General features: G+C 47.7%; 1 protein-coding gene across 15 annotated transcripts in view; it reads left to right on the top strand.

Annotated features, from left to right (window-relative positions):
- The window catches only part of RAB3IL1 (RAB3A interacting protein like 1), a 47761-nt gene that overhangs the window by 6234 nt on the left and 16654 nt on the right, over positions 1–24873 (top strand). The window contains exon 1 of one of the 15 annotated variants that reach the window (XM_061406627.1): positions 19836–20002. The exons of 3 other annotated variants lie outside the window; for them this stretch is intronic. In XM_061406627.1, the coding sequence (XP_061262611.1) occupies positions 19851–20002 (152 nt within the window). In that variant the 5' untranslated portion in view covers positions 19836–19850. Of the gene's footprint in view, positions 1–19835; positions 20003–22992; positions 23162–24873 lie in introns of those variants that run through there. 11 more of the 15 variants (XM_061406616.1, XM_061406611.1, XM_061406612.1 and 8 more) reach the window with 11 other exon arrangements.

Raw genomic sequence — 24873 nt, 5'->3', positions numbered from 1 at the left:
CTGCTTCGTTCTGTACTCCAAGGCCAAATTTGCCTGTTACTCCAGGTTATTTCTTGACGTCCTACTTTTGCATTCCAGTCCCCTATAATGAAAAGGACATCTTTTTTGGGTGTTAGTTTTGTAGGTCTTCATAGAATTGTTCAACTTCAGCTTCTTCAGCATTACTGGTCAGGGCATAGACTTGGATTACTGTGATATTGAATGGCTTGCCTCGGAAATGAACAGAGATCTTTCTGTCGTTTTTGAGATTGCATCCAAGTACTGCATTTTGGGCTCTTTTGTTGACTATGATGGCTACTCCATTTCTTCTAAGGGATTCTTGCCCACAGTAGTAGATATAATGGTCATCTGAGTTAAATTCACCCATTCTGGTCCATTTTAGTTCACTTATTCCTAAAATGTCGATGTTCATTCTTGCCATCTCCTGTCTGACCACTTCCAATTTGCCTTGATTCATGGACCTAACATTCCAGGTTCCTATGCAATATTGCTCTTTACAGCATCGGACTTTGCTTCCATCACCAGTCAAAGCCATAATTGGGTGTTGTTTTTGCTTTGGCTCCATCTCTTCAGTCTTTTTGGAGTTGTTTCTCCACTGATCTCCAGTAGCATATTGGGCACCTACTGACCTGGGGAAGTCTAGTTTACCTATTTTTTCTTTTATTGCTTGTGTGTTTGGTGTCGTGTCTAAGAAACCATTGCTAAATCCAAGATTATAAGAATTTACCCTTAGGGACTTTCCTGGCAGTCCAGTAGTTAAGACTTCGTGCATCCACTGCAGAGGGTGAGGGTTCAACCCCTGGCTGGGGAAAAAAGCTGCAATCCCACAGCCCGCATGCCTCATGGTTCGGCCAAAAATTAATTCAAAGGACTTCCTGGTGGCCCAGTGCTGTAACTACTGAGCCCAGGCACTGTGGAACTCCTGCACCACAACTGGAGAGAAGCCCAGGCACTGCAAATGAAAGAGCCTGCATACAGCAGTGAAGATGCAGTGGCACCAAAAAGAAGTACATTTTTTTCAAAAAAGAAAAATATGATTTAAAAAAATAAGAAAAAGAAAGATCCCCTGTACCACAAGTAAGGTCTGACACAGCCGAAGTAATTAATTTCTTCATCTTATTAATATGGTATATTACATTGATTAATTTTCATATGTTGAACCACACTTGTTTTCCTGGGATAAGTATCAGTTGGCTATTTGGGGCAATATAGGGCTAGGGGAATGGAGAAGACAATGGCACCCCACTCCAGTACTGTTGCCTGGAAAATCCCATGGAGGGAGTAGACTGGTGGGCTGCCGTCTATGGGGTCGCACAGAGTCGGACACGACTGAAGCGACTTAACAGCAGCAGCAGCAGCAGGGCTAGGGGAAAAGAGGAGGTACTGTGGAATTATAAGAAACCATTAATATGAAAGTTTTGAAAACTGTAACACACTTTAGAATTTAAGGAATCTTTTGTTTAATTAAAAAAAAAGAGGGAAAATTTTTTCTAGTGTTTTGTTGAGGAGTTTAAAATCTATATTCATAAGGGATATTGGCTTATAAATTTCTTTCCTTATGAGGTTTTTGGCTTTAGTATCAAAGTAATACTGGCATAAACTAGGAAACACACTCCTTTATTATTTTGGAAGAGTTTGAGAAGGATTGGTATTAATTCTTTTTTAAATGTTTGAGAGAATTCACCAATAAAGGAGTCTGGTCCTATCCTTTTCTTTATTGGACTTTCTTTTTTTGGTTCCTGATTTAATCTCTTGTTATAGGCTTATTCCAATTTTTTATTTCTTCTTGAGTCAGTATTAGTAGTTCGTTTGTACCTAGGAATTTGTCCTTTTCATCTAAGTAATCTGATTTGTTGATAAACAATTATTCATAGTATTCTGTTATAATCCTTTTTATATCCATAAGGGTGATAGTAATGTACCTCCGTTTATTCCTGACCTTAGTAATTTGAGTTTTTTTCCTTTGCTCTAACAAAAGTTTCATCAATTTTGTTGCTCTTCAAAGAAGTGCTTCTGTTTTCACTGGTTCGCTCTGCTGCTTTTCTATTCTGTGTTTCCTTTATTTCCACTCTAATCTTTATTATTTTCTTCCCTGGTAGTTCAGCTGGTAAAGAATCCGCCTGCAATGCAGGAGACCCCGATTCGATTCCTGGGTCGGGAAGATCTGCTGGAGAAAGAAGAGGCTACCCACTCCAGTATTCTTGGGCTTCCCTTGTGACTCAGCTGGGAAAGAATCCGCCTGCAGTGCAGGAGACCTGGGTTCGACTCCCGGATTGGGAAGATCCCCTGGAGAAGGGAAAGGCTACCCACTCCAGTATTCCAGCCTAGAGAATTCAGTGCATGGGGGTCCCAAAGAGTTGGACACGACTGAGCGACTTTCACTTTCCTTTTGCTCACTTTGGTGTTGTTTTGTTCTTCCCTTTCTAGTTCCTTAACTTGGAAATTTAAGGCTGGACTTGAGTAAGAGCTATGAGGTTGGAGACTCCATAGCCATCTTGCTGCCAAGAAGGAGCACCAATCTGAGAATATAGTCAAGCCAGGATACGGACAAGAAAGACACTAGATCTTAAAGACAGCACTTAGCCCCTGAATCATCCATGTCTGAAGCAAGTTCTGTTGCCAGACACTCAGTTACATGATTCAGTAAATTTTCCTTGTGCTCATAAAAAAAATGTTGGAAGTTCAGACCATTGATCTGAAATCTTCTTTTTAATATAGACGTTTATTTACAGCTATAACTTTTCCTCTGAGAACTGCTTTTACTGCAGTTCTTGTAAGTTTTGGTATGCTGAGTTTTCATTTATCCCATATAATTTCCCTTGTGATTTCATTTTTATCCATTGGGCATTTAAGAAAGGTTTTTTAGTTTGTTTTGTGTTTTTGGTTTTTTCTGTGCTGTGCAGCACATGAGACCTTTGATCAGGGATTGAACCCATACCCCCTGCAGTGAAAGTGTGAAGTCTTACCCGCTGGACTGCCAGGGTTGCAAAAGATATTGTTTATTAACAATAATTCCCACATATATTCCACACATTTTTCAGTTTTCCTTATTAATTTCATTCTGGTCAGAGAAAATACTTCATATGAGTTCAGTATTTTTAAATTTACTGAGACTTGTTTTGTTTTATAAATATGGTCTCTTTAAGGGAATGTTTCTTGTACACTTGAAAAGAATATGTATTCTGCTGTCTTGGGGTAGAATTAGGTCTATTTGGTTTGTAGCATTGTTTAAATCTTCTATTTTCTTGTTTATCTTTGGTATAGTACAGTTGACCCTGGGACAATGTAAGGATTGGGACACCAATTCTCCATGCAGTTGAAAATCTGTGTGTAAATTTATAGTTGGGCCTCTGTAAAAGCAGAAACATCACTTTGCCAACAAATGTCTGTATAGACAAAGCTATAGTTTTGCCGGTAGTCATGTACAGGTGTAAGAGTTGGACCATGAAGAAGGTGAGCGCTGGTTTTGAGAACTGAGGCTTTTGAACTGTGGTGCTGGGGAAGACTCTTGAGAGTCCCTGGGACTGCAAGGAGATCAACCCTGAATATTCATTGGAAGGACTGATACTGAAGCTGAAACTCCAATATTTGGCCACCTGATGCTGCTGAGAGCAGACTCATTAGAAAAGCCCCTGTGTTGGGAAAGATTGAAGGCAGGAGGAGAAGGCATCGACAGAAGATGAGACGGTTGGATGGCATCAGTGACTCCATGGACATGAGTTTTAGCAAACTCTGGAAGATAGTGAAGGATAGGGAAGCCTGGTGTGCTGCAGTCCATGGGGTAGCAAAGAGCTGGACGTGACTTCCAATTGAACGACAACAATTGTATCCACAGATAAAACCAACACATGTTGTGTGGTACCATAGTATGCATTTATAAAAAAAGTTCACGCGTAGTGGACCCATGCACTACAAACCCATTTGTTTATGGATCAACTGTAGTTCTACCCATTATTGAAAGTGAAATACTGAAGTCTTTATTATTGTCCAGCTATTTCTCCCTTTAATTCTGTCAAGTTTTGCCTCAGATATTTTGGGGCTCTGAAGTTAAATGAATATATGTTTTTAATTATTATATTTTGGTGGTGGATTGAGCCTTCTTTCTTTATATAATGTCTCTCATAATAATTTTGGCCTTAAAGTCTATTTTTTTCTATTAGTTACAGTCACTTCATCTCTTGTTTTGTTGTTGTTAGTCTCTGGAATATATTTTCCTTCCTTTCACTTTCAACCTACTTGAGTTGACTGAGCTAAAGAAAAAGTCTTATAGACAGCATATTGTTAGATTATATGTGTTTTTATTTAATTTATTTATTTATTTGGCCATGCCACACAGCTTGTGGGATTTCAGTTCCCTGACCAGGGATTGAACGTGGACCCTCAGCAGTGAAAGCACAAAGTCCTATCCACTGGACCACCAGAAAGCCGTGTGGGCTTTCTCTAGTTGTGATGAACAGGGCTACTCTTCTTTGCCATGCGCGGGCTTCTCATTTCGGTGGCTTTTCTTGTTGTAGAACACAGGCCAGGGTGCACAGGCTTTAGTAGCTGTGGAGCACGGGCTCGGGAGTTATGGCACACAGGCTCAGTTGCCCCAAGGCATTTGTTATCTTCCCGGAGTAAGGATCGAACTCATGTCCTTTGCACTGATGGGTGGATTCTTAACCATTGAACCACTGGGGAAGTCCTGGGAATGGGTTCTTAATTCCTGAAGGATAGTTTCACAAGATACAGAATTCCTCATTAACCTTTTCACCCCTCCTTTCAAAACTTATCCCACTACCTTCTGACCTCCAAGGTTCCTGATGAAAAGTCAACTACGAGTCTTATTGAGATTCCCTTGCATGTGATTAGTCACTTTTCTCTTGCTGCTTTAAGGATTCTCTTTTTGGTTTGGGCCTTTTACCATGAATAGAGCCTAATCTGTGAAACATCACCAAGAATACTAACATATACATAATGGAAATCCTGGAAGGAGAGGTAGAAGAGAAATTGGGAAAAGAATATTTGAAGGAAAAAATGGATGAAAATCTCAGTTCAATTCAAGATAAAATCTACACATCCCAGAAGCTCAATTAACCCCTATTATGACAAACTCCAAACAGGTTGTTTCCAGAGTTCAGATAAAACTGATTCTGACAGTTTTGCCAGTGTATTAGCTGTTTTTGTGAAGGAATGGACTCTTGGAGTTCCCTACTCCATTTTCATTGACATCCTCAGATTTTTATTTTTTTAAACACAGAATTTTTTAACATAAAAATAATTATTTCATATATAAACTTTGCATTTTTCACTTAATATTATACAACCTGCATATTCTTCATAATTATCCATTTTAATGGTTCATTTAGCAAATATTTATTGGATACCATTTACCTGGTGGTCACTCCACAGAGACTGAGTATATAGCAATGAATAAAACAAGACTTTGGCCTTAAGGAGTTTACATTCTAGAAGGTAGAGAAATGAGAGTCACATAAATATCCATTCCTTTTTACTGCTGTATAATATTCCATCATAAGAATATAACTCTGATAGGATGAAAAATATCCCTCTAGAGATATTGAGTCCTAATCCCAGAAACGTGTAAATGTTATCTTATATGGAAATAGGGTCTTTACAGATATGATTAAGGTAAGGATTTTGGTATGTGGAGGTTATCAGGATTATCAGAGTGGGCCTTAAATGCAATCAAATGTGTCCTTCTAAAAGGCAGGAAGAGGGACTTCTCTGGTGGTCCAGTGGTTAAGAATTGACCTTGCAATGTAGGGGATGTGGGTTTGATCCCTGGTCGGGAGTCTAAGATCCCATCTGCCTTGGGGCAACTAAAGAAACCTCATATGATGCAACTAAGACCCGACCCAGCCAAAAAAATAAATAAAAAGGGAGTAAGGGGGAATTTCAGAGAAGGCAATGGCAACCCATTCCAGTACTTTTGCCTGGAAAATCCCATGGACGGAGGAGCCTGGTGGGCTGCAGTCCATGGGATCGATAAGAGTCGGACACGTCTGAGCGACTTCACTTTCACTTTTCACTTTCATGCATTGGAGAAGGAAATGGCAACCCACTCCAGTGTTCTTGCCTGGAGAATCCCAGGGACAGAGGAGACTAGTGGGCTGCCGTCTATGGGGTCGCACAGAGTCGAACACGACTGAAGTGACTTAGCAAGAAGGGGAAATTTGACTTGTGCAGAAGAGGAAAAGGCAATGTGATAACGGAGGCAGAAATTGGAGTGAAGCCAACAGGTGCCTGCAGCCACTTCCAGAAGTTGGAAGAAGTAAGGAACAGATTCTCCTCTAGACCCTCCAGAGAAACACAGACCTAGCAACATTTTGATTTTGGCCCACTCATGCTAATTTTGGAATTTTGGCCTCCAAAATGGTGAAAAATAAATTTCTGTTGCTTAAAGCCACCTAGTATGTGGTAATTTGTTACAGTTACCATAGAAACTAATACAGATTTATGGAACTGGGAGTGGGGTGCTGCTGTAACAGACACCTAAACATGTGGAGATGGCCTTGGAATTGGATAATGGTAGAGACTGGGAGAATTTTGAGAAGCATGATAGAAAAAAGCCTAGATTGCTTTGAACATACTGTTGGTAGAAAGATGAATGCTTGAGGCTCTGCCAGTGCATGCTAAGTCACTTCACTCATGTCCAACTCTTTGCCACCCCAAGGACTGCAGCCCACAAGGCTCCTCTGTCCATGGTGATTCTCCAGGCAAGAATACTGGAGTGGATTGCCATTCTCTCCTCCAGGGGATCTTCCCGACCCAGGGATTGAACCCATGTCTCTTATGTCTCCTGAATTGGCAGGCGAATTCTTTACAAAATGAGGGAAATGTAACTGGCAGCTGAAGGAGAGGTGATCTCTGCTATACAGGAGCAAAAGTCTAGATGAATTGTGTCTTACGGTGGTGGAGAGCAGCACTTGAAGTGAAGAACTTGAATTTTAGCTGAGGCCATCTTGAAGCAAAACTTTAAAGATGTGGCCTGGTTTCTTTTTGCTGGTTATAGTAAAATATGATAAGAAAAATATATTGAGAAGAGAACTGTTATGCAAAAAGAAACCAGTACATCATGATTTTTGGAAACTTGGAGCCTATCCAGATTACAAAAAATGCCAAAAATAGGTGATTTACTGTTAGAAAACTGCTCTAGAGAGCAGGCCATGGATATGGTTGGACAGCCTTCTGCTAGTGTTGAGAATATTAGGTTGATGACCCATGGATCCTCTCAATAATCTCAGCAGAAGTCAGAAATAAGAGATGATATTTTCCAGGAACAATCTGTGGGGAACTCTTATTTAATGATGTGAGTCTCTGTGACATACAGACGAGACACACGAGTCCTTGAAGAATGTTATACCAGCAGAAATGTTGCCAGCTTGAACTGGAAGGAACAATGAAATAAAGGAAGGCTGTGGTGCTCCCCAAATGCTACTGGCAGGAAATAGGCTCACAAGACTACCCAGCTTCAGGCATGCACTTACCATTAAGAAAAAGGAAGAATGACTCAAAAAGAAGAGCCTCAGGGTAAGAAATCTGAGCCAAGGATGTCCTAGGCCTTGGTAAAAATGAATGAAATTTGCCTTTTGTCTCTTCCATTTCCTCTCTTTTGGAATACGAATGCCTATAGCTGTTATCGGAGAAGGCACTGGCACCCCACTCCAGTACTCTTGCCTGGAGAATCCCATGGATGGGGGAGCCTGGTGGGCTGCAGTCCATGGGGTCGCGAAGAGTCGGACACGACTGAGCAACTTCACTTTCACTTTTCACTTTCCTGCATTGGAGAAGGAAATGGCAGCCCACTCCAGTGTTCTTGCCTGGAGAATCCCAGGGATGGGGGAGCCTGGTGGGCTGCCGGCTATGGGGTCGCACAGAGTCGGACACGACTGAAGCGACTTAGCAGCAGCAGCAGTAGCATAGCTGTTACACTGTGCCTGTCCCAGTACTGTACTTTGGGAACAGACAACTTATTTCTAGTTTCATATTTTCAGAGATGGAGAGGAATTTTCTCCCCACAATAGATCATACCCAGAGACTCACCTATGCCTGGTTTAGATGATGAGATTAGGGATTTTGAACTGATTATTTATCTAGAATTTGGACTTGAGTTGATATTTTGATGGGTTAAAACTTTTAAAGATGCTGAGATGGGGTAAATGTATTTTGCTTGTGTAAAACAAGAATCTTTGCGGGCCAGAGGGCAGATTCTGCAAGGGTCATAAATGCCTCCCTTTCCCCAAAGATTCTAATTCCTGAAACCTATTAGTGTTACATTATGTGGAGTAACATATATTGGGTCTTTACAAATGTGATTCAGTTAAGGATCTTGAGAGGTGAAGATTATCTTGGGTTATCAAGGTGAGCTCTAAATGCAATCATGTGTGTCATAAGCGGGAGGAAGAAGGAGACTTGACACAGACAAGAGAAGGCAATGAGAAGATGGTAAAGAAATGGTGAGGTCACAAGGGAAGAAATGCCAGCCACGCACGTAAACTTTCAGATTGTGGAGCTGGAGAAAACGCTTGTGAGTCCGTTGGACAGCAAGGAGATCAAACCAGCCAATCCTAAAGGAAATCAACGCCGAATATTCATTGGAAGGACTGAAACTCCAATACTTTGGCCACCTGATGCAAAGAGCAGACTCGTTGGAAAAGACCCTGATGCTGGGAAAGATGGAGGGCAGGAGAAGAGGGCAACAGAGGATGAGATGGCATGGCATCACCGACTCAATGGACATGAGTCTGAACAAACTCCAGGAGACAGTGAAGGACAGAGGAGCCTGGTGTGCTGCAGTCCATGGGGTTGCAAAGAGTTGGACACGACTGAGCGACTGAACAACAACAACAGCCATAAGCCAGAAGAAGCAAGGAACAAGTTCTCCCCTACAACCTCCAGAGGAAGCATAGACCTACTGACACCTTGATTTTGGTCCAGAGATACTAATTTGGGGCTTCCTGCATCCAGAATGGTGGAAGAACAAATTTCTGTTATTTTAAGCCTCTGGAGCTTGTTATAGTTGCTATAGGATGCTAATATGATAACACAATGCGTTTATCCATTCTCTGTTCATTGGGCATTTGGATTACTATTATGAACAATCTTGTATTGATACAAGTTTCCTGGTGCAAATGTGTTTGAGTTGTAACAGTTTACACTCCTATAAACACTACAGTTTCTGTGGATTCACATTTTGTTCATCATTTGGTATAATTAGATTTCTTCATTGTTACCAATATTGAGTATAAGGTAGTGCTTCATTGTGATTTTATTTGAATTTCCCTGATTACTGATGATTTGGCTTGAGTATCTTTTCAAAGTCTTATTGGCCATTTGTACCTCTTCCTTGGAATGCACGTTCATGTCTTTCCTATTTTTCTAATAAATGATTTTATGGCTTGTCTTTTTACTAGCTGTTACTTCTAGAATTTACATATTTTCATATTGCTAAATAACATGTGTATACTGACAGCTTTTTATTAATTGTTTAATCTTTTGACTTCTCATTTAATAGTGCTTAGTGTGTGCCTGCCCAGTCGTGTCTTGACTCTTTGCAGCCCCACGGTCTGTAGACCGCCAGGCTGCTCTGTCCGTGGGATTCTCCAGGAAAGAACACTGAAGTAGGTTGACATTTCCTCTTCCAGGGGATCTTCCTGACCCAGGATGGAAACCACGTCTCCTGCATCTCCTATATTGGCAGGCGGATTCTTTACCACTAAGCCACCTGGGAAGTCCCCTTATTTAATACAGGAGAATTTAATTCTTTGATATCACCGTGGGTTAACAAAATAGTGTTTAGATGAAGATTTGGCATTAATATTTTTATTCCTACTCATATATTATTCATAGCTGAGCACTAAAACAGTTATATTTAGTGCTGTTAGTTTGGCAACCCACTCCAGTACTCTTGCTTGGAAAATCCCATGGACGGAGCAGCCTGGTAGGCTGCAGTCCATGGAGTCACTAAGAGTCGGACATGACTGAGCGACTTCCCTTTCACTTTTCACTTTCGCGCATTGGTGAGGGAAATGGCAGCCCACTCCAGTGTTCTTGCCTGGAGAATCCCAGGGACGGGGAGCCTGGTGGGCTTCTGTCTATGGGGTCGCACAGAGTCGGACACGACTGTAGTGACTTAGCAGCAGCAGTTTTCCCTAAAGTTAGTAATTGTCATTAAAAATTTTTTCAGATTTCTTTGTAGCTATTGCTAATTCTTCCTACACCTTTCAGTATTTTCAATCACATCAGTTAATCTATCCATTCCAATGATTTTCCCCTGGAGACATTATTCCTAGTGATCGTTTTCACCTCTTCCTAGGCTGGTTACTCTCCATATTGCCGCATAGCCGTTGTCCTGGGACTTCCTGTTGTCCTTGGAATAATCTTACACATTCTCCTGGTTGGAGTCCTTGTTTTCCTGTATCCTCTGTATTTCTTTCTTATGGTTTTACTCTTCTGTTTTAATGGCACATACCCCGTAATAGTTCTTGAGTTCAAAGTGGTGGGACAGTGGCAGAAGGCATGGTAATGACTACTTTTAACATACCAGTTTGGGATCTTCTTTTTTCCAGTTTGGTCTGATTGTCATCTTTGGTTTCACGAGATCCCAGCATCTATCCTCAAGATCACCTGAAGATTCTCTTCCCTTCAGCCTTGTGTTGGCTTTCCAGTCTCCTGACCTATAGGATTTTTTTCTTGGTTTCCCCCTCATTTTATTGGAGTGCATCCTTCAGTGGTTCTTTTCTTTTTTTTTTAATATTTGTTTGGCTGTGCCGGGTCTTCAGCACACAAGATGTTCAACCTTTGTTGCAGTATGTGGGCTCAGTTCCCTGATCAGGGACTGAACCTGGGCCCCTGCATTGGGAGTGTGGAGTGCTAGCCACTGGACCACCAGGGAAGTCCCCTTCAGTGGTTCTTGAGAAAGAGTATGTGAAAGTTAAATTTTTTGAGACCTTGTATATGCGGAATGATAATTTGGTTGGCATAGAATTCTAAGTTGGAAGTAATATTCCTTCAGACTTTTGAGGGCTTCCCTGGTGGCTCAGATGATAAAGAATTGGCCTGCGATGTGGGAGACCTGGGTTTGATTCCTGGGTTGGGAAGATCCCCTGGAGGAGGGAATGGCAACCCATTCCAATATTCGTGCCTGGAGAGTCCTCCTGGACAGAGGAACCTGACAGGCTGCAGTCCACAGGGTTGCAAAGAGTCAGACACGACTGAGCAGCTAAGCACACGTAGACTTTTGAAGGCATTTTTCTCCCTTGTTTCCTTGCTTCTGGTATTGCTACTGAGAAGTCAAAATCCATTCTGAGTCTAGGTTCTTTGTGTGATTATGTTTCTGGAAATTTGTAGGATTTTCTTTTTGTCCTAGTTTCCTGAAAATGCACACTGATGTATCTTAGTATTTTCATTGACTACAAGGCACAATGTGGGCCTTTTTGAAAAATCACATATTTCAGTTTGGGAAATGATTTTAAATTATTCATTTCATTCTTTATCTCCATTTTCTTCTATTCTCTCTTTTTGGAATCCTCATAATGCAGATGTTGAGCTTCCTAAATTTCTCCCTGAATATTCTTATATTTTTAACTTCTTTATTTGGCGGGAGGGAGTATTCCCTCAACCCTTCTTCAGAATTTTTAATTTCTGCCATCATATTTTTAAAACACTATTAATTTCCAAGATTTCTCTTTGTTCTCTCAATGTTCATTTCTATAAATTTGCGTTCTTGTCTCATGAATGCAATACCTTTTTCTTTCTCTGAGGGATATTAATGAAGGGCTTTGCTTTTTGTGTTTTTGTTTGTTTTGTTTTCCTTCTCAGAGTCTCTGTTTCTTGCAAGTGCTTTCTTTTTGCTTAGTAGGTTTGATTTCCTTCATGTTGGAGGTTCTCCTTCATTGTCTAAGAGTTCTTGGCTGTCTGCTCATTATTAAGAATGAGAGCTTAAAAATTGATGGGAAGCTCTCAGCATGTTGACTTTGACCTTCCCAGTGTGGTGTTCTGATGGGGCAGTTCATGGATAACACTAATCTTAGGGTTTTTAGTCTTTTTCAGGTTGGCCTGAGGAGCCTTCAGGGAAGGCTCCAACCTGCTGCCTGGAGGGTAAAAATCTGACTGCCACGGCTCTGACTGCCAGGTAAGGGAAGAAGATTGGGGAGGTCGGGCGTGGGGTGTCAGTTTTCAACTTCTACACAGTCACTTAATCCCGTTAGTCAGTTACTCATGCAGTGTCTCTGTTTTATCGTCTCTAGAAAACAAATTTGCAGTCTTAGCTAGAGTTAGAAAGGAGAATTTGCTCAGTGGCATGAAGTAAGGGAGGGGATACAGCCACCTAATTGCTTCTCAATCAGCTTTGTTGTAGAGCTTCATGTTTTAGCCTTTACTACCAGTGCTAGGGGAGAAGGCAATGGCACCCCACTCCAGCCCTCCTGCCTGGAAAATCCCATGGACGGAGGAGCCTGGTGGGCCACAGTCCATGGGGTCGCTAAGAGTCAGACACAACTGAGTGACTTCACTTTCACTTTCCACTTTCATGCATTGGAGAAGGAAATGGCAATCCACACCAGTGTTCTTGCCTGGAGAATCCCAGGGACTGGGGAGCCTGGTGGGCTGCCGTCTATGGGGTCGCACAGAGTCGGACACGACTGAAGCGACTTAGCAGCAGCAGCAGCACCTGTGCTAGGGGGCTTCCCAGGTGGTGCTAGTGGTAAAGAAACCCGCCTGCCAATGCAGGAGACTAGGAGAAGTGGGTTTGATTCCTGCGTGGGGAAGATCCCCTGGAGGAGAGCATGGTAACCCACTCCAGTATTCTTGCCTGGAGAATCCCATGGACAGAGGAGCCTGGTGGGCTATGGTTCATAGGGTTGCAAACAGTCGGACATGACTGAAGCGACTTAGTATGCATGCACGCATATATATCTATATCTAGACTTCCTCTCGTCATTCAAAAATCTGTTTAGTTCTCTTCGATCTCTTGTTTATCTGAGGTTCATACACAACCTTTCTATACTGTATGTAAGACCTGAATATCTGGAGTTCCATAGTATCTAACTCTGTTACGTTGTTTCTTCTGATTCTCACTCTTAGCACTAGCCTCCTTCTGTGCTGGTGATCCCTGATCCTGAGCTTATTGCTTGATATTAACCAGTGGATCCTCCATACTTAAAACTGGACACTTCCCTCCAAAGGGCATTTGTGTCTGCTTCTGCCAGGAGCCAGAGGGTGCCACCAACTTCAGTCCTCCTTGTCTGAGATCCAGCTCCCCTGTCTCTCCCTAGTCTCCTTACTTTAACTTTCTTTTGGGGTCAGTTCAGTTCAGTTCAGTCGCTCAGTCATGTCTGATTCTTTGCGACCCCATGAATCGCAGCACGCCAGGCCTCCCTGTCCATCACCAACTCCCGGAGTTCACTCAGACTCACGTCCATCGAGTCAGTGATGCCATCCATTCATCTCATCCTCTGTCGTCCCCTTTTCCTCCTGCCCCCAATCCTGGGGAGTGGATTTTGGAGATCTTGGAAGACAACAGGGCCTCAAGGAATCATGGCCTCTCTTTGTGGAATATTCTTCTGTAGCAAGAAAGTTCCTTACTGCTCTAAGTCCACCATATGAGAAGAAGCAGAAATCCTCCAATCCATTCCACATACATCCATAGGAGCCATCTTTTGGACTTGTAGATCTGATCACATCACACTCTTGCTTAAACCCTTCCATGACTCCCTTTTTTCCTGAAGTATAAAGCTTGAACTCCTTAGGAATTCCTTGGTGGTCTAGTGATCAGGACTCGGTGCTTTCACTGCCAGGGCCTGGGTTCAATCCTTGGTCAGGGAACTAAAATCGTGAGGTCAATTAAAAAAAAAACCAAACATAAAGTTTGAACTCCTTGCCCAGCTTACAAGGCCCTATGTGATCTGGCCTCTGACTCCCTTTCCAGATTCATCTCTTTTAATAGCCCTCACTCCTATTTGCAAACTCTTTCCCAAGCCCCAAGTCTAGGACTTCTCCAATGTACTTCCCGTCCTTGTACCTGTCACATAGTGTCTAAAAACCTTAGATATGTGAATCACCCTACACACCATCCCCAAACTGTATACTCTGTATGAGTGCAGAAACTTTATGCATCCACTAATATCTCCCCAGTATCCAGCACAAGCACTTATTAAATATTTGTTGAAGTGAATGAACACATTTACCGGGTTCCCAGTGTTTTTCTTTACTTTTTTTTTTTTTTGATGTAGACAGTTTTTAAACTTAAAAAATTTTTATTTATTTATTTTTGGCTGCACTGGGTCTTCGTTGCTTTGTGGGAGCTTTCTCAGTTGAAGCAAGTGGGGGCTACTCTTGGCTGCCGTGCTGGGGCTTCTCATTGCGGTGGCTTCTCTTGTTACAGAGCACAGCCTCTAGAGTGCGTGGGTTTCAGGAGTTGTGTCACACAGACTCAGCAGTTGTGACACATGGGCTTAGTTGCTGTACAATGTGGACAGTTTTTAAAGTCTTTATGGAATTTGCTACAATATTGCTTCTCTTTTATGTTTTGTTTTGGTTTGGTTTTTTGGTTGCAAGGCATATGGGATCTTAGATCCCCGACGATCGAGCCTGTGCCTAATACGTGGGGAGCTCAGAGTCTTAACCATTGGACCACCAGGGAAGTCTCAGATCATGAGCTTTTGGAATCAGACAAATTTGGATGAAAACCCTAGGTCCTCCCCTTGTTCACTATGGCCAAACCCTTTAACCTTTCCAGATCTCAGTTCCCCATCTTTAAAATGTGAAAATTGCTCAGTCACATGCAACTCTCTGCAACCCCATGGACTGTAGCCCACCAGGCTTCTCTGTCCATGGGATCTCCAGGCAAGAATACTGGAGTGGGTTGCCATTTCTTTCTCCAGGATCATCTTCTTCCCCATCCAGGGATCAAACCTGGCTCTCCTGCATTGCAGGAAGATTCTTTACCGTCTGAGCCACGAGGGAGTGCTCTTTAAAATGCAGAGAGAATGCAATGAAAGGACCGCATGGGTGGCTGCCAGGATGAGCTAAGTCTGATATCATGAAGTCAAAGATCCGAGCATAGTCCCCATCTTACATGCAGCCATTTCAGAAGGGAGTCACCAGCTGCCCTGGGGTCATACTCTCTCCCAATCATATTTGTCCATCAAGTTTGGTGGTAGTGGTGGTGATTTAGTCGCTAAGTCGTGTCTGATCCTTGCAACACCCTGGACTGTAGCCCACCAGGCTCCTCTGTCCAAGGGATTTCCCAGGCAAGAATACCGGAATGGGTTGCCATTTCCTTCTCCAGGGGATCTTCCCGACCCAAGGATCAAACGAACATCTCCTGCATGGATTGCATGTGGATTCTTTATCGCTGAGCCAGCGGGGAAGCCCTCAAGGTTTGGCTGGTTTTGATTCCATTAGGTAGCCTGAGCTTTCCTGCTCTGGAGCATGGAGTGGGCAAACAGGTTCCACCTAAGTAATCCAGCTCAGGCCTCCAGGCACTTTGGTGGGACTTGTGAATTTCAGTGGTTTTATCCCTGGGAAATGTTGAAGTCTCCAAAGAGACCCCCCCAGTGCACTCTGCCCCTCACCATCAGCACCTGGGATGATGCTGGGTCAAGCAGAGCAAGGGCAATCCTCCCAATTTTAAGGTGGGTTAACTGAGGCTCAGACTATCTTCCAGACAGTTGGGCCTAGAACTTGTGTGTCTTCTCAAGGGGCTCTGGGAGGCCTGGGCAGCTGCAGTGGGCGACCTGGGGGGAGCTCTAGCCCCAGAGCAGGAGGTGGCACAGGAACCCTGGCTCTCAAGGCCTCCACCCCTTGTTCACAATGGGTTAGTGCCACTCTCGGCTGGTGGGGAGCTCAGTGTCCATGTATTCTTCGTGAACCCACAGGACTGTGCTTAAGTCGGTTATTTTGCCTGTGTCATTTGGGGAGAGCAAGGATGACAATTCACTGGCTGGGGTGTGTGCGTGTGCTGGGGGTTGGGGGTGAGGATGGGGATAATCTGGACAGTGAGAAGAGCGAGCTTAGGGTCAGGAGCCCTGGGTTCCAGCCCAGTTCTATACCCAGCATGCTGAGTCCCTTGGGACGAGAGCCTTCCTCTCTGGCCCCCAACTGCTCTGTTAAGTGGGAGTGGTGGTAGACAAACAGATCATGGTCGTGGGATCAAAACGCTATTCTGGCCCTGCCACTCCCTGAGCCCAGACTATCCCCTGGGCCTGACTTCACCCAACTGGCCCCAGCAAACCTCTGACACCATTCTGCTGCCTCCACCCTCTGTCCCGTCCTTCCCCCAGGGGCCTGACTCCAGCTCCCCACCACACAGGGGGCTGGGCTGGTGGCAGTATTGGTCAGGCCTGGGTGGGGGGCCTCCAAGCCCACAAATGACCTCTTGAGCCTCTTTCTGGAGCCAGCATCCTTTATTTCCCCTCCTCTTGAAATCTGAGCTCAGAGATCCGGGGAAGACTCTCCCTGCCAAATATTCCATCCAGTTGTCCAAACACTCTGCACAGCTGGCGGAGGGAGGGGCCAGAGCCCAGCTCTCAGGGAGCCCTCGGGCTGTTGTTTTCATGGAAATGGCTGCATTCTCACTTGGAGGGCCAGCCCGTGGGTCGTTTTAAGGGGGTTCACCATGGCCAAGAGGATCAAGAGCCCCCAACACGCCCTCCTGCTACACTGGAAGGAAGAAGTCAGGCAGTGGTCTTCCCCTGGTGGGGAGGATCCAGGTGCATGTGGCCGCCTCATCCCGGGAGGTGGCAGCGGGCGCTGGCAGCCTTGTGAGTGTCCCCTCGTGACTGGGCTAGGCGCGGTGGCTGGGGGAAGGGCAGGGGGTAACGACACCGAATGAGCAGCCTGAGCGCTGACTTAGGACAACAGCTTTTCCGAGCAAGCAGCCCCAGACCTGGCTGCCTTGTGGGTCTGACCCACCAGTGACCCGAGCCTCAGTTTCCTCACTTGCAACAGGAGAGGCTTTTGGGCTTCTTCTGCCTCTGATTTTCCTAAGTCACGGCCAAGGACAAAGTCCTCATAGCTGCCCCCTGCAGTGCCAGCTGTGCCTAAAAGTCCAGAAAGTGGCAAGATTTTCTTGACAATCCCCAGAACAACTCTGACTCAGTTTACCCTCAGAGAGGATGGCTAGGACTTGGCAGAGCGGGACCATCGCCTGTACACTCTGTCACCAGCCAGGCTCAGCCCCTCGTCCCCTGCCATGTCAGGGTGATGGAGAGGCAACCCCCTCCCCTTCCTTCACACATCCTGTTTTTCATTAATTGTTTCCAGGTGGGCCCAGAGGTTGCCCTGCAGAGGAAGGTGGAGGCACAGGAGAATTTAGCAGGGGTATCATTGAGGAGCAAAAACAGGAAGGGGTTGGGAGCAGGCCATGGAAAATTCATTGCCAGGAAAGAAAGGCCAGCATCTGGTTTGCATTAAGCTGAGAGAGCTTCGAAGCCCAGAGCCTGAGTGGGAGATATTGTTATCCATCCACAGGGCAGGCGGGGTGTGACTGCTAGTCAGGAACTGGCAGCTTCTCCCCGCAGGAACTCAGGGGCTAACAGGAAAGAAGAGGGAAAGCAAGGAAGAAGGCAAGAGGAAACTCAGTCTCCGCTGTGGCTGACATCTCATGAATGTTATCTTCTTTTTTTTTGGCTGTATCGTACAGCATGCAGTATCTTAGTTCCCCTACAAGGGATTGAACTCACACCCCCTGTAGTGGAAGCTTGATGTCTTAGCCACTGGACCACCAGAGAAGTTATCTGAATGTTATTTTATTTGATATTCACAACTTCACAGGGGAGAATTGTCCCCATTTTATAGCTATGAGAACTGAGTCCCAGAGAGGTTAAGTGACTTGCCCAAGGTCACACAGCCAGGGAATGGCAGAACTCCAGATTAGAAATCAGGCCAAATGAGATAAGATGGAACATTCACACCATCACACGGGTGGATTGAGGCTGACTGTGCGCCAGGCAAGGGGCCACTGAGGATTTAGTGATGAGTGCAGCCCAGCCTCTGCCCATGGGGTCACTCAGTTCATGTAGGGGCGTCTGATGGTGCTATGGGACACTCGTCATGACACAGGGTGGACCATGTGACTGAGGGCTCCAGTCCAGTGCCTGCAGAGGAAAAAGCAATCCAGAGGGGAAGGCTTCCTGGAGGAGGGGATATGAGCAAAAGAAAGAAATTTATCAGAGAGGGGTGTGATGGAGTGGAGGCTGCAGAGAAGGGGATACTGTGAGGATAGTGGGAAGGGGGGGCATACGGGCCATGTCTAGGCAATAGCAGCTGGCCTGGTGTGCCTTAGAGGGTGATGGTTCATTTCATAGTTGGGGAAACAGAGGCACGGTGAGCCTAAAGTGCCCAAACGTCTGGAAGTGGTGGAATCCAGCCTGTCTGACTCTAGGTCCGTCTTCCTCGTAACTGCTACACTGACTGGTCCCTTTTGGTTGGTAGTTAAATCTGCCCACAATGCAGATGACACCACCTTTATGGCAGAAAGTGAAGCAGAAGTAAAGAGCCTCTTGACAAAAGTGAAAGATGGGAGTGAAAAAGTTGGCTTAAAACTCAACATTCAAAAAACAAAGAACATGGCATCTGGTCCCATCACTTCATGGCAAATAGATGGGGAAACAATGAAAACAGTGACAGACTTTATTTTGGGGGGCTCCAAAATCACTGCAGATGGTGACTGCAGCCATAAAATGAAAAGACTCTTGTTCCTTGGAAGAAAAGCTATGACCAACCTAGACAGCATATTAAAAAGCAGAGACATTACTTTGTCGACAAAGGTAGTCTAGTCAAAGCTATGGTTTTTCCAAAAAGTCATGTATGGATGTGAGAGCTGGAGTATAAAGAAAGCTGAGCATCGAAGAACTGATGCTTTTGAACTGTGGTGTTGGAGAAGACTCTTGAGAGTGCCTTGGACTGCAAGGAGATCGAACCAGTCAATCCTAAAGGAAATCAGTCCTGTATATTCATTGGAAGGACCGATGCTGAAGCTGAAACTCCAATACTTGGCCACCTGATGCAAAGAACTGACTCATTGGAAAAGACCCTGATGTGGGGAAAGATTGAAGGCTGGAGGAGAAGGGGATGACAGAGGATGAGATGGTTGGATGGCATCACCGATTTGATGGACATGAGTTTGAGCAAGCTCTGGGAGATAGCGAAGGACAGGGAGGTCTGGCATGCTGCAGTCCATGGGGTGGCAAAGAGTTGGGCATGACTGAGCGACTGAACTGAACTGAACTGAATGCAGTAAACCTGGGTTTGATCTCTGGGTTGGGAAGATCCCCTGGAGAAGGGAATGGCAACCCACGCCAGTATTCTCGCCTGGAGTATCCCATGGACTGAGGAGCCCGGCGGGCAACAGTTCATGGGGTCACGACTGAGTGACTAACACACAAAAGTTTTAAGGGGATATTGAGGGCAGGGACCACAGGGAGGCCGAGGTGGCGGTGGTGTTACATGAGGCCACAGAGCCAGCCAGTGACAGGGCCAGGGCTGGACAAGCTCTTTCCAACTTGCCAAGCTGGGCAGGGAGGGGACAGACTGCCCTAACCATGGGCCTTGGAAAAGCCTGGGGCCTTGGGCACGCTAAAGCGAGGCTCCCGCCTCCCTTTGAGGTATCTCACCTTCCCTGGGAGGAGAGCCCGGCGTCGTCTGCTGCCCGCTGAGCCATGGGAGTTAATAATTACTGGGTTTAAGGAGATAGAGGCCTGTCGGAGAGGCACCTCCCTCACAGGCCGCTGCTCCTCAGAGATAGCAAAGGTTAGTGTGAGCCTCAGCCTGGGGGTGGGGAGAAGGCTCCTGCCACCTCCCTGCCTGGCTGACTCCAGAGGGACCCTGGGTCTGGCCCTCCAGCCATGGACCCCGCAGAGAAGCCTGCTGAGTGCCCGGCCCGAGGAAAATGTCCTGTGTTCCTGGCAGTGAGCTCAGGGACTGTCCGCTATGCTCCATCAGGTCTGGGCCCTGCACTCGAGGGGAACTTAGGAAAGCAGCCCTGGGACACGGACAGGTGAGCTAGAGACCTGGGGAAGGGGGAGTCTCACTACTTAGCAGGGGCCTTGGGGGAGGGGGAGAGGCGGAGCTCTAGACCAGGGCTGCTGCCGCTAAGTCGCTTCAGTCGTGTCTGACTCTTTGCGACACTATAGACTGTAGCCCGCCAGGCTCCTCTGTCCATGGGATTCTCCAGGCAAGAATACCGGAGTGGGTTGCCATGCCCTCCTCCAGGGGATCTTCCCAACCCAGGGACTGAACCCCCATCTCTTACATTGACAGGTGGGATCTTTACCACTAGCATAGAACTAGGAGGAATTTCAGGAGCCTTCTACAAGGTCAGCCACCAGGGAGGGCCCTGATTTGACTTGGTGGTTGTACAGATGTAGCATCTGAGGCTCAGAGAGAGAGGGCAAGACACTCATGTTCAGTCACACAGTGAACTGAAGTTTAGATCCAGGGCCTAGGTCATGCAGGCTGGCAAGTCTCTCCCGGATGGGGTCTGTGGCCAGGGCTGCCAGGCTGGGGATGGCAGGGGTGAGAGGGGGCGTTTGGGGAAGGTGGTGACTTGGGGGGCAGAGGACACACCTTTTATTTTCCTTCTCCACTAGATGCCAGGCATCTAGTGGGCTCCCCTCATTGCCCGACAGCATGGAGCTGCTGCTTCCAGAGAGCCCTCTGGTTTCTGGGCTGTCTTTTCAGAAAATTGGAGTAAGGGGCCACAGCCCTTCCTTCCCTAGCTGTGTGACATCCAGAAGTTTCCTTCACTTCTCTGAGCCCATGGTTTTCAACCAAGGAGCATTTGTGGGAGGAGCTAGTGAGGCCTTGGGAGTCCTAAGCAGCTGCATAGATCATGGGATATTTTTGGCTAGTAATTAGGGTGGTGACAGTGACTCCTCACTTGTCCTTCAAAACCTCGCTCAAGGGTCTCCCCTGCTGAAGACTCTTCCCCTGGGGCTGTACCCCTGGGCTGACACCCCTTCCACCCCTTATCTCCCACCAGTCTGAGTTACCACGACTTGGACCAGGTCTTATCTCCTGCTGGGGCTAGTGAAGACTTGGAGGGTAAGCTTCCTGTCCTGAGCTCCTTTTGTGTCATTCTTCCCTCTCCCCCAAAGAGTGAGCAGAGCAAGGTCCAGGAAGACAGCAGTTGCTCAAGACTTATTTGGTGAAGGATTTGTCAACAAACATAATGACAACTGCTTTGGGCGAGACCCTGGGCTGGACTGCGGTGGGTGGAGAAACACAGACCCAAGGAGGTCGCTGCCCTTGGGAAACCACAGTTGTGGAAACAAATGCCCTACAGAGTGAAGGAGAGAGACCTGAGCAGAATGAAAAGAAAGTCACGGAGGACTGCACAAGTCAGGTTCACTGCACAAGGTGTCAGGGGGCATGAGAGCAAGGCATCAAGTCTGGCTTGCCCTCCACTCACCAAGTCCTGTTCCTGTTCCTTCCTAGTCCTGCCCACCTAGGAAAGGAAGACTACTCTCTCTCTCTCTTTTTTTTCATTTTGGCCCAGCCAGACAACATGCAGGATCCTAGTTCCCTGACCAGGGATGGAACCCATGACCCCTGCAGTGGAAGTGCAGAGTCTTAACCACTGGATCCATTGTCCCAGCGGTCCATTGTTCTCTATTTTGAATTAAGACACTATCCACTTTGCAAGGTGTGCCCTGGGAGTGGAGGCCCCCACTATCTATCTTGTCACAATACTGGAGCCCCAGGAGGACAGAGCCTGTGTCTATGCAGTTTCCTTTTGGATCCCCCGCCCATGGCTTGTGTTCAGAAGGGGTGGCTGAATGCATTGTTGTTTTTCAGTCTCAAAGTAGTGTCCAACTCTTTGCAACTCTGTGAACTGTAGCACACCAGGCTTCCCTGTCCCTCACTGTCTCCCGGAGTTTACTCAAACTCATGTCCACTGAGTCAGTGATGCCATCGAACCATCTCATCTCTGTTGCCCCCTCCTCCTCTTGCCCTCAATCTATCCCAGCATCAGGGTCTTTTCCTCTGAGTCCAATGAGTTGAATGCATGCATGAACAACATGTGTCCCCAGATGAAGACCCAACAAAACTCAAGACTGGGGCCCTGGCCCCAGCTCCAGGTCTAAGGGTAGTGCCCCAAGTTCTAGCAATATGAAAGAGAAATAGCTCCTCCTAGTCTCCCAGGCCTTCTCTAGACAAGGAGGGTGGGAGCCACGGTCCCTGGTAGGAGAAGTGGGGTTATGCTCTCACTGAATCAGCCCCAGGCTGGAGTCGAGGCCGATGATCAGGGCTCCAGATAGTGACAGAGGCACAGAGGGGTTGAGGGACAGGACAGATCAGTGTTTAGGGAATTTGCAGATGTGGGTCCTGACAGGTGTGTGTGTTGGGGGAGGGGTGGGTGGGTGCGAGTCCCCCAGAAAGTAGGTGGTGGGCAAAGGCAGGGGTGGGTGGGATCTGTTCAGAACAAGAAGGCAGGGGTGGGTGGGATCTGTTCAGAACAAGAAGGCAGGGCCCCTAGTTTGTGGTGGGGGGTGGGGTGGCGGGGGAAGGTGGTTGGGGACTTGGCCCAAAGGTGAGGCCTCCCTCAGAAGCAGCACTCAGGAGGTAGAAAACTGGTTTTGGGGTGAGCCCCCCTTCTCACCAGGAAGGATGTTGCTGCAGAGCAGGAGCCCAGGGAAGGAGTGATGGCCAAAGGGCCGGGTGAGAGGGAGGGGGTGGCAGGGCGTCCTCTAAGAATCCGGGAGCTGAAAGCTTGGAGCCATGGTAGGTGCTTGAGCAAGGGTGGTCTTGCAAGGGTGCTGCGGGGCGCTGGGTGGAGCGGAGTTAGTTGGGAGCATCAGAGAGCCGCGCGGGCCGCGGGGTGCTGTCAGTCCGGGCGGGCGGCCCGAGCGGGGCTGGGCCGGGAGCGCGCGCGAGTTCTCCGCATCGGCCGCCGGAGGGGCGGGGCCGGGCACGTGTCCTCGGGCCACCCCCTCGGCCACGTGACCGCCGAGGGCAGGGTCGCGGCGGGACCCGGGGCCCGGGCCGCGCAGACCCACAGGCAGCGGGCAGGACTGACAGGCGGCGGGGCAGCCCGGCGGGCCCCGGGCGGAGTCGGCGGCGGGCGGGGACGGCGCGAGGAGCTAGCGGGGAGATCGCCGCGGCGGCGCAGGGAACCGACGCCCGGCGGGCCCCCAGGCGCCGGGATGTGGAGCGGGTAGGTCCCCGCTGGGTTGGGCCGCGGCTGCCTCCGGGGGTGGGACAGTGAGGTGGGGGGGCGTCCCTCCCGGGTGGGCGACCCTGACCGGGAGCTGCTCTGCCCGCGACTGGGGATGGAAGGACACCCGGCCTGGAGCGATCAGGGGGTTTCTCTGCGGGGCAGGGAGTGTGAAGGGTGGGCTGCAGACCGTCCCGAAGTGACAGCACCAACTCCTCAGAGCTTATCGGGAGCGCAAGTGAGATTGGGGGAAGGGAGTGGGCGGCGGAATGCAAGCCGGACTAAGCCTGGGAAAAGACCTAGGAAGGACGCCCCCCAGGCTGGGTGAACCCTTGAAACACAGTGCATTTGGGAAGCGGGGGACTGGGTCTGTGTTAAGTTGGCTTGCAAGCTGGTGAACCTCCGTCTGGGGCTCCTGGAGCATGCTGGGCTCAGAGGTGTGGGGTGGGACCTGCTTGCAGGCTGGCAGCCGGCAGCACGGACTCTGGGCCCTGGGCAGTGGCTCTGGTACCCATATCTGTTCACTGATGCTCAAGGGTCCCTGGGTGACCTGATGTGGGATCCCTTCCCTGTATGTGCAGAAAGGCTGCAGTCTTCTCACCAAGTGGGGTAAACACTTCTTGTTCCTCATGAGCCTGGAGAGACCAGGTCCTGGCCAAGATGTGGCCAGAGAGGGGTTTAGGGGGTGTTGGGTGGTATTCCTGCGTGGAACCAGCCAGATGGGTGGTCCCAGGACAGAGCTCCTCCCAACTGCAGCTGGGGAATGAGGGAAGCCCCAGAGGAGAGGCTGGTGGGCTGGGAGTTTGATGCAGGCTGGATCCACTTTACTCCATGGCACCTAGCAAAGCTGGAGCTGAGATGCTAGGGGAGGAATGGGGGGAGGAGGGGAGTCATTTCCAGCAAGGGGCTCCGAGAGGATGGGCTCCCAGTAGGGATGAGGTGTAGAGAGGCGTGAGAACTCTTAAAGGGAGAGAGTTAGGCAGAGCGTGGATTCTTTTGGAATTGTGCCCTGGGGGAAGGAGACTGAGCTTAGGGAGAAGGAGGTTGAGGTGGGCTGGTGACAGCTAGAGAGGTTACAGTGATCCTGCCGGGGTTTAACCATGTTTGAAGAGCTTGGGTGGAGGGAGCTCGTGACCCCTTGCGTTGGCTACACCCAGGCACACGCAGCCACCGAGTTGTTGTGTGATCCTGAGCATATGGCTTCACTTCTCTGAGCCTCTAGGTTGTGTGGTGGGACTGATCCAGGCCCAGAGTGTGTCCTTTCCTGCAGGCATCCAGGCTGGGCCTGCCGAACAAGTCTGGGACCTCTCAGTAGATGGATACTCATTTTAAAGACAGAATCAGAGTCCCAGGACCCTCTGGATGGACCAGGCTTTTCCAGCTGATCCTCACTTGATGCTCAGCGTGGCTCACTTGGATTCCCCAGGGCTTAGCTGGGTGCAGAGCACATACTAGGTGCTTCATAGATGCAGACGGAAAGCATGAGACAGAATGAGGCATTTGGGGATCGAGAGGCAGAGTTTGGGGGTCACCGTGAGCACTGTCTTCTCATGGACCCTTCACTCGGGCATTGGAGGCAAGGACTGAAGGATCAGGAGCCAAGCTACCAGCACCCACTGGGGGCCTGCTGTCCTGGGAGATCACAGACCCCAGCAGCAGTGGAGAGGGGTACTGCTCGGACCATGCTTGTCCAGGTAACTGATTGAGCCGCT

This window comes from Bos javanicus, chromosome 29, assembly GCF_032452875.1.
Source record: "Bos javanicus breed banteng chromosome 29, ARS-OSU_banteng_1.0, whole genome shotgun sequence".
NCBI classification, from domain to species: Eukaryota; Metazoa; Chordata; class Mammalia; order Artiodactyla; family Bovidae; genus Bos; species Bos javanicus.
This window is presented reverse-complemented; position numbering and strand designations above follow the sequence as displayed.